The sequence below is a fragment of the Ascaphus truei genome, chromosome 6, assembly GCF_040206685.1.
Source record: "Ascaphus truei isolate aAscTru1 chromosome 6, aAscTru1.hap1, whole genome shotgun sequence".
Classification (NCBI taxonomy): Eukaryota; Metazoa; Chordata; class Amphibia; order Anura; family Ascaphidae; genus Ascaphus; species Ascaphus truei.
This window is the reverse complement of record NC_134488.1, coordinates 47404756-47414888: the sequence shown is the minus strand read 5'-3', so window position 1 is coordinate 47414888 and position 10133 is coordinate 47404756. Positions and strand designations below refer to the sequence as shown.

At 48.1% G+C, this 10133-nt stretch overlaps 1 protein-coding gene across 4 annotated transcripts in view; it reads right to left on the bottom strand.

Moving 5' to 3' along the window:
• Window positions 1-1239: 1239 nt before the first annotated feature.
• NECTIN1 (nectin cell adhesion molecule 1) overlaps window positions 1240-10133 on the bottom strand; it is a 120618-nt gene continuing 111724 nt past the window's right edge. For 2 of the 4 annotated variants that reach the window (XM_075604140.1, XM_075604144.1), the window contains one exon: window positions 1240-1728. In XM_075604140.1, coding sequence (XP_075460255.1) covers window positions 1507-1728 — 222 coding nt within the window. In that variant the 3' untranslated portion in view covers window positions 1240-1506. Of the gene's footprint in view, window positions 1729-6446; window positions 6628-10133 lie in introns of all 4 variants that reach the window. The other 2 variants (XM_075604142.1, XM_075604143.1) reach the window with 2 other exon arrangements.

The following is a 10133-nucleotide window of genomic DNA, read 5'->3' as shown; positions in this document are numbered from 1 at the left end:
TGCTATCAGTAGCTGATCATGTAACCTGCGTGTGTTCTGCGACAGGAAGCGGCTGGCATGGCTGTGCTTGGACATGTGTTAGAGGTGATAAGACACCCCCTTGTGAGACTGCCAGCTTCATCCAGCCCCGGCCCGGTCATCGGGCACTTAAGACATGGCCCTAATCACGCTGGCTGTGATTAATATGGGGACATGTGACGGGAGGCCCCCATTCAGTATGGGTGAAGCAGGCATCCCCATGCCACAAAAGCCACGAGCAGAATTCATTTGGAGCGGCCTTCACAGTATACTTAGTAGGGGCACGAGACCCCCGACCCGGTCCCCCTGTTTGAACGATTTCAGATCACATCATCTAATATTTTGTGGACTTCACCAACATAAAATGCTAAAACCGTGTAGATATGAAAGTGTTGGGGGTACCCGACCTCATCACTCTACTTCATGGGACTTAAGTGGGAGACCCAAAACATTTTGAGATTGGTACCAATTGGATTACTTTCTCCTCATTGGCAGAAGTTCTGTATGGAAGTAAAAAAAAAACAGAACCATTTTTGCTGCTCCTTTTAAATTGTAGCTTCTTGAAACCTTGATTTACAACTCAACCGCGATCACTGCGCTTTTGGGTCTGGTTCTGCCGTCTGAACCCACGTGTGAATGGGACCCCCGAGGGTTTAACAAAGGGAGTTGATACTGTCCACTATTGTGCTTATTCGAGCCAGGTTTGGGAAGCTATTGAACAACACTCGCAGATCATTAAACAATAACTCATGGTAAAGAAGGAGTGACATGGCTACATCCACTTTAACCCTGGACCCGAAAAGAGGCTTCAGATTCTGCTTCAATACTGTACCTTGTGCTCTAGATCTACTGGCCGAAGGGGTCCTGTCCTGTGTCGGATTGTCTACACTCTATACCAGAGTGGCCAACTCAAGTCATCAATGGCCACCAACACGCAAAATTTTCAGGATATCCCTGTTTCAGCACAGGTCAATGACTGGCTCAGTCAATGACTGGCCAACTCCAGTCCTCAAGGGCCACCAACAAGCAAAGTTTTCAGGATAACCCTGCTTCAGCGCAGGTGGCTCAATCAGTGGCCCAGCCATTGAGTCACCAGCGCTGAAGCAGGGATATCCTTAAAAGCTAACTTGTTGGCGGCCCTTGAGCACTGGAGTTGGCAACGCCTGCTGTATACTATTTAAGTTGACAGAAGGTGGACCTCTGAAAATAATTGAGTAGCCCTGATGTAGACCCTAAATTTAATCACACTCACACATCAGAAAGGTTTTTCAACTCAGGTTAGAACTTCACGTCAGTCCATTCACAGACCCCCCCCAAAAAAGAAAAAGGCAAGCCGGCCACTTGAAGTTCAACCCCCCCCCGCCCCCCAGAACATGACGGGATGGGGTACGAGGCTGTGAGAAGGGGCTGAATGTAAGGTGCGGGGTGGTGGTGGAAACAGTACGGGGTGAGTGGGTTAGGCGTGCGGGGTCCGGCGCAGGAGCGGCATCACACGTACTGCTCTTTCGGACACACATAGGGCGCCCGTGAGCCGGCCGGGGGATAGCAGAAGGTGGATTCTGGTGCCTGCCGGGGAAGGGAATCCTGCAGGAGAAATGACAGGGGCACGTAGCCGGGATGTAACTGGTCCAGATAGTCCTCCTCGTGGGCGCATCGAGCGCTCAGGAACTGGCGGGCTTCAGATATTTCCGGGCAACGTTCTCCAAACATCTGCAGGAGAGAGCAAAAGGGGGTCAGTGGCTCAGGTCCTTCTGTCCGTGTCACAGCCACCCTGCAGTTGGAGGAGCAGAGTCGATCAGTCACGCTACCCTTCTGCTAATGTCCGTGTGTTGTTCTGCGGGGGGAAGGGCAGGCACTTTGAGATACAAGTCCCTTCTTTGTCAATGTCAGGGGTGGCCAACACCAGTCCTCAAGGGCCACCAACAGGTGGCTCGGTCGACGAGTGTTCAACTCCAGTCCTTAAGGGCCACCAACAGTTCAGGGTTTAAGGATATCCCTGCTTCAGCACAGGTGGCTCAATCAGTGGCTCAGTCTTCGACTGAGCCACTGATTGAGCCACCTGTGCTGAAGCAGGGATATCCTTAAACCCTGAACTGTTGGTGACCCTTGAGGACTGAAGTTGGAACTGGTCTACTGTACATCACGGGGTCACTCTGCAGTGGAAAGAGTACCTGCAAACAAGGCCATTTATCTTAGTATAGTCTTTTTATATTCTGCCTTATTTAAAGCCCCGTAACCTCCGCCCTCTTCCCGTCACCCACATGAGCCCCCTGGTGAGGAGCCGAGGCACGGCATAATACCTGCCCCTAGAAAAGCAGTGACAGCCCCCACTTCTAAGCCAACACGGGCAGCAGCTGTGCAGGAACCCTCCACCCGAGACTACCACCCCAATAACACCCCCCCCACCACCATGTGTGACGCCCACATTCCCTTACACATATATCACATGTACAAACATATATCACATGTAGGACACATACTGGCACCTATATTGTACACTCGTGTATGTTACATTTAATTTGAACACGTATATCACGTTGACCAACCACCACGGATGTCGGCATCACTTACTCACATGGATGGGCCACAGATATGACACACATTTCACGTACTCACGTGTCATGCCCCCACTTGTATGGTGCATGCTAATCACAGAGGCATGTAACAGGCATACACGGCTATATCACGGGCACGGCGCATTCACGCACACGCAACATGTGTGTGTGAAAAACCACAGATGCCAATCCCAAATCCTATATCTCACAATGAAATGAATGTATCTCTAACGTGCATGGAATCCACCACACACACACACACACACACACACACACACACACACACACACACACACACACACACACACAATGGAGTTTATTCAATAAAATGTGACTTATGGATTAAACGGGACTTTGCGTGCAGTACTGCCACACTGGTGTTATCACACGCTATTGAATAAGCCCCAACCAACGCCTTGTATTCATGTACGTGCTAACGGACACAGGGCTAATAACAGGGAGAGAGGCGGAGGGAGAAGAGTCATTTGGAGGAGCTGAGGGATGAGTGCATATTACTTCAACGCAAGAGAGTACGTTTTCCAGTCAATTGGTTTATGGCATGTTTACAGCACGCCGGGGTTAATCTGCGCTGGAGGCTCTCACCTACACAACCTTTCTTATTATTTAACAGCACAGATACTTCTGAACAGCTTGTACCATTGCAAATTGTGGATTGTCGTTACTCGGAGCTCAAGCAGAAATGACAAGAGGGTTGAATGCCGGGAGTAATAATACAGCGTTGTGAATCCAGACTTCGAAATTCACATTAGTGGCAATCTTTAATGAATCTGAAAACTATCTCCTAAAATAGATAACTACTGGTACTGGAGGAAGATGATGAAAAAGTGTGTGTTTGTATGTGTGTATATATATATATATCATACACATTTGAAGTTATGGTGGGTGAGAAAGGCGTAAAGAAACCTCCACCATAAAGCATATAGCAAATAAGAATATTACTTGTGAGCACATTCACATGTCTTAGACAGGTCTGCAACCCTGAAAAGGTTGAAAGACAGGGTTGCAGACCTGTCCAAGACATGTGAATGTGTTCACAAGTGATATATATATATATGTATGTGCGTGTGTGTCTGTGTCCAGAATAGCACGGTGGTTGTCGAAGTTGTCGGTGTAATCTTTTATAAGCCATGAAACGTTTCTGTGTTGACAGTGAGACGATAGGTGACTCATTTCTGTCCGGGGTGGCGGAGACCCCTCCGTGATGGTGCGCTGGGAGGTACAACACGAAGCTGAAACCAAATGTCAAAAAATAAGGAAGAGACACTGAAACCAAAAAAACTGGTAACAGGCACCGTAAACAAATAAAAAAAAAGGCAAAAAGTCATCAGAAACTGGTGATCATAGAGATTCCCCAAAGAAAGAAAACAGGAGGGTCGCCAAAACAGTACCGAGGGACTGGGAACAGAAAAGATACTTTCCATATATACTGTAAAACAAAAAAGAGGAAGCGTGTTTTCACTCCGCACATACTCAACCTCGGAACGCTTTGCCACTAGAGGTCTGATCATGGAGAGAAAGTCCATACATGGACGGACACGGCTGGAGGCCTGGGGTGGGCGGGGCTCTATTCTGCGGGAGACAGGATACTGGGCATGATGGACCATTTGGTATTTCTTATGTTGCCCTGGAAACAGAGCCTACAGATGCCTGAGAACCCAGAGGGAAATTCCTTGAATAATTCCCTTAAACAGTGACCATTACGGCCTCTACTCGGGTAGCAGGGAAGTACAGGGGGATGCTTTCATCATCAGAGCAAAGTCTAGTGACAATGGGGGCCAGAGCAGTGACATTAGAGACCCATCATCTTTGTTGGCAGTGGAGGGAAGAGTGGCGACAGGCTGGATAGTTTCGGGGCATCAAGAAAGAGTGGTTGACCACTGTTCAAAAGTTTACTAGTGTGGATCTGTGCTGCAGACCCTCGAAAACAAGGTCTGGACACTCTGGGAAACAGCACCCTACGGTGACTAGGAAGGTACCCGAATGCTGAGACAAAGGATGACTCCAAGTACTAAATGCTGAGGCTGGGTAGAGACTCCCAAATTCCGAGATGAGGAGACACTCCAAAAAAACATTGGTGGAAGAGAGCCAGGGGGATATTCGGAAGCTGGCGGGTTATCAGAGCTCTGGCCAGTGATAAGCGGGTAGTGCAGGGAAGAGGAAGAAGGAAATATTGCATAGGACAAGGGGTGGGTGCTGGGTTCAGTGGGAGGTCACAGGAAGCCAGGACCAGAGGAAAGGGGGTGCAACGCATGCAGAAAGGGGGGTATTCTCTGTAGTTGACCATAAAGAGGGGGATTCACCAAACTTCGGCACAGCGTTAACTGCCACTCGAGTCAATGGCAGTTAACACTGAAGTGGTGGGTGTCATGCCCCCTATCAGTGCTTGCTTGGTGAATCCTGGTGATAGACAGACTCACGTATGCATCTCTATAAGTCCCTCCTGTACTCCCAATTCTCTGACAGACAAATTCCCATCTCTAGGAGTCACCCTCACGTATATCCTCAGATTGACATCTGAAAATATTTGAGAGGCTCATCTCTCAGTCCCTTTTGCTGCTAGGGTTCTCAGATTCGAGAGACACCTTCCCCTCTCTAAAACAGCCTCAACGATGATGTCCTGACATCTTTCAGACAAACGGCCCCTTTTCGGAGCTGGGACCCCTTAACTCTAAGAGATACAGCCTAACCTACTGCGAAACCTCCTTATTTAGTGAGGTGGGAAGGTTTTTTGGGATCCAAGTAACTGCATTGCAGTACAGTAGCTGGACTTCTAGTTTAGGTGGCACTGAGGAGTGGTCCCATGTTCTCAGGCCTTTTATTTCCACATTTCTAACACCCCCTAATAATGATATGAATAGTTACAGCTACTTCATGTAGAGACTGGTGGGGTCTCGGTGGCTCTGATATAGACATACCGTAGTTGGTATTTATTTGCTCAACACAAACAGTAGCAGCAGTACCTGTGAGTGTAACCAGGTACTACTTCTGTAACCTGGACTTAAGACCCTGGAAGGGGCATTTTACAGGAAGGTATTCGTAGATGTGATGCCACAAACGTAACATGGTGTAACACATTATTATTATTATTAGAGGGTGATGCTCTGGGGTGGGCACACTACAGCATGCTATTTCTATAGGTAGTGACCTAGATTTGCCACTCTGTAACGGTATTTCTACGGGTGATACAATTGGTTTGGCAACACTAAAACATGATACTCCTAAAATGGTGCTACAGTACACTGGATTTGCAAAAGGCACAGGTTAGAGCAGGGGGGCTCAAGTCCAGTCTTCAAGACCACCCCAACAGGTCAGCTGTTCAGGATATCCCAGCTTCAGCACAGGTGGCTCAATCAGCCCCAGCTTCAACACTGGTGGCTCAATCAGCCCCAGCGTCAGCACAGGTGGCTCAATCAGTGCCTGCTTCAGCACAGGTGGCTCAATCAGAGGCTCAGTCTCCGACTGAGCCTCTGATTAAGCCACCTGTGCTGAAGCTGGGATCTCCTGAAAACCTGACCTGTTGATGGGGGCTTGAGGACTGGAGTTGAGCCCCCCATGGCTAGAGAAACGCTCTGGGCTTGGCTCCATCTTCATTGGAATTTAAAGGGGTTCCTCAGCATTCTTGCAACCCACTTCCGATGGTACGAGGTGAGCACACGCATACCGCAGAGCGTTACTCAGAGCGTCACGCAGAGCATCACTCCATGCAGAGAGAGCACCATGCATGTTGATGGGAGCATGCAGGACATAACCAGGGAATGTGGGGTCATAACTGGGACCAGGGAGCAGAGTGGTGGCATAACAAGGAGGCACCCCCAAGCTATCATGAGTTGGGGGGCGGAGGGAGCAGAGTACCTTGAGGCCAGGCTGAGGGGAAGGGCCTAGGTTGCATGCGTTAGCGTAAGTGAGGCTGGATTGTTGCATACTCGACAAGGTCTCCGCTGGCGTGGATGGGGCCCCCGATGCCGGGAGGGGACGCCAGGGCTGAGGTGTCCAGCTCAGCGTACTGAACATCTAGGTCCGTGTAACCAGAACTCTGCAGATCAGAGCACCAGAGTGAGAGAGAGATAGGAGGGGGGGGGGGGGGGAAGGGGGAGCAGAGGGAGAAGGTTATACAGAGGGAGGGGAGAAGGTAATACAGAGGGAAGGGAGAAGGGTATACAGAGGGAGGGAGAAAGGTTACACAGAGGGAGGGGAGAAGGTAATACAGAGGGAGGGGAGAAGGTAATGCAGAGGGAGGGAGAAGGGTATACAGAGGGAGGGGAGAAGGGTATACAGAGGGAGGGAGAAGGGTATACAGAGGGAGGGGAGAAGGTTATACAGAGGGAGGGGAGAAGGTTATACAGAGGGAGGGGAGAAGGGTATACAGAGGGAGGGAGAAGGTTATACAGAGGGAGGGAGAAGGGTATACAGAGGAAAGGGAGAAGGTTATACAGAGGGAGGGAGAAGGGTATACAGAGGGAGGGAGAAGGTTATACAGAGGGAGGGAGAAGGTTATACAGAGGGAGGGAGAAGGGTATACAGAGGGCAGGGAGAAGGTTATACAGACGGAGGGAGAAATGTATACAGAGGGAGGGAGAATGTTACACAGAGGGAGGGAGAAGGGTATACAGAGGGAGGGAGAAGGTTATACAGAGGGAGGGAGAAGGTTATACAGAGGGAGAGAAAAAAGAGCACAAAACAAAGGGAAAATAATACAAAAAACACACACACTGAGCTGCTATCAATACTATCATTGTGTGTGTGTGTGTGTGTGTGTGTGTGTGTGTACATTTGTATTGGAGTCTAGGGCCATATTTACTAAGTGTGTGTAAGCTGTTATTGTGTGTGTGTGTGTGTGCGCGTCATAAGTTTTAACACTACTTAGTAAGTGTATGTGTGAGTCTGCTGTGTGTGTATGTGTGTGTGTGTGTGTCAGTGGGACAGTGTGTGTGTGTGTGTGTGTATGTCAGTGGGACAGTGTATGTGTGTGCGTCTGCAGTGTGTGTGTACATGCGTGTATGTCAGTGGGACAGTGTGTGTGCGTGTGTGTGTGTGTATGGCAGTGGGACAGTGTGTGTGTATGTCAGTGGGACAGTGTGTGTGTGTGTGTGTCAGTGGGGCAGTGTGTGTGTGTCTGTGTGTGTGTATATGTCAGTGGGACAGTGTGTGTGTGAGTGTGTGTGTGAGTGTGTGTGTGAGTGTGTGTGTGAGTGTGTGTGTGTGTGTGTGTGTGTGTGTGTGTCAGTGGGACAGTGTGTGTTTGTTAGTGGATGTGAGTGTGCATGTATGTGAGTTTCCTAATGTGTATGAATGTGTCAGTAATGTGTGTGACACAATGTATGGAGGGTGTGTTACATTATATCTACACTATATTTATCACTTCGTGTAACTACTTGTTTGAAAATGTACAATCTTTACCACAGTTCGCAGTGTTCTTTACAGTGTGTATGTATATATTATATATATATATACACACACACACACACACACCCACCTTATCTTCACACTGTGTGTTACAATACACTAAATATACCCAATCTTTAACACTGTGCATGTTTATAATATACTGTAATATACTGTATATACACAATATTTACCACTGTGTGTATGTTACAATATACTGTATATATACAATCTGTAACAATGTGCGTGACAATATACTGTATATATACAATCTGTAACAATGTGCGTGACAATATACTGTATATATACAATCTGTAACAATGTGCGTGACAATATACTGTATATATACAATCTGTAACAATGTGCGTGACAATATACTGTATATATACAATCTGTAACAATGTGCGTGACAATATACTGTATATATACAATCTGTAACAATGTGCGTGACAATATACTGTATATATACAATCTGTAACAATGTGCGTGACAATATACTGTATATATACAATCTGTAACAATGTGCGTGACAATATACTGTATCTTGATCTCTCTGTTTGTGGGAAGTGTGGAGAAATGATTACACGTATGTGAGGGACAGCGTGTGAGAGGAGCAGCAGCGTGGGAGAGGAGCAGCAGCGTGGGAGAGGAGCAGCAGCGTGAGAGAGGAGCAGCAGCAGCGTGGGAGAGGAGCAGCAGCGTGAGAGAGGAGCAGCAGCAGCGTGGGAGAGGAGCAGCAGCGTGAGAGAGGAGCAGCAGCAGCGTGGGAGAGGAGCAGCAGCGTGAGAGAGGAGCAGCAGCAGCGTGGGAGAGGAGCAGCAGCGTGAGAGAGGAGCAGCAGCGTGAGAGAGGAGCAGCAGCAGCGTGGGAGAGGAGCAGCAGCGTGGGAGAGGAGCAGCAGCGTGAGAGAGGAGCAGCAGCAGCGTGAGAGAGGAGCAGCAGCAGCGTGGGAGAGGAGCAGCAGCAGCGTGGGAGAGGAGCAGCAGCAGCGTGGGAGAGGAGCAGCAGCGTGGGAGAGGAGCAGCAGCAGCAGCGTGGGAGAGGAGCAGCAGCAGCAGCGTGGGAGAGGAGCAGCAGCGTGGGAGAGGAGCAGCAGCAGAGGGGCGTGTGAGAAGAGCAGCTGCGTGGGAGATGAGCAGCGTAGGAGAGCTTCAGTATACAGTAGAAAGGTGTGTGTTTGGTCAGTGTGTGAATAAGGTGTGGAAGTGTGTGCTGTTCACACCTCCCCTCCTGTGTTGATGTAATTAGTGATACTGAGGATCGCACAATAAGAGCTATGTCTGCTTAGGTCAGATCTCAACCTGGGACAAAAATATACACACTGACGCACACTAACACAAAGTGTTACACTGCATAACACTCATTTACACACACTGACAAACACACATAGCACAAAGCCACACGCCTAAGCACTGGGACATTAATACATGTTTAGCCTCAATGTTTCACATGCATCTCATTACTCACACATTCCCTTACACAAAGAGTGTGTTGTACAGGTAACACTGAAGAACACAACGTGCATGTTACGTGTGTCTGTATATACAATTATATTTATTTTCTTATATAAGGCTGACAGTGTACACAGCGCTGTATACATATGTATGTGGTGTGGTGAGCATTAAGAGTATGTTGGTAGTGTGTGTAGAAAAAAGAAGTGATGTAGAATAGCGCTAATGATGGAGTGATAGTATGTACACTCTATATAAGAGCAACCCCCATGGGGTCTGAGGCAGCCTGGTGGGACGCTGATAGTACAATCAGAAAAAAACCAGAAACAAAAGAAAAGAGATACCGGCACCTAATTAGTCCAATTAGGAGTTTATCCTGGATATCCAGATGAAATAGTTCAAGTCCCAGTGATGACAACTTGTAATCAAGGCTTGTATTGATGTAGATTCCTCCGTGTGTTGGGGAACATGAAATGAAAAGAACACAGAATTTAGTGCAACACAGCTAACAAAAAATCTTAACAGACATAGACTCACAAACCAGCACAGACAAGACACACAAACGCAAAGCTGAAAAATAAAAATTGTTTAATACAACTATAAAATAATAAAATGTGGAACGATGAGGCACTGATGGAGCCTGTCCGGCGGAGTAAAACTAGAACGCTACTCACAGGACGGCTCTAGAACACAAGCAGTGAGGCCC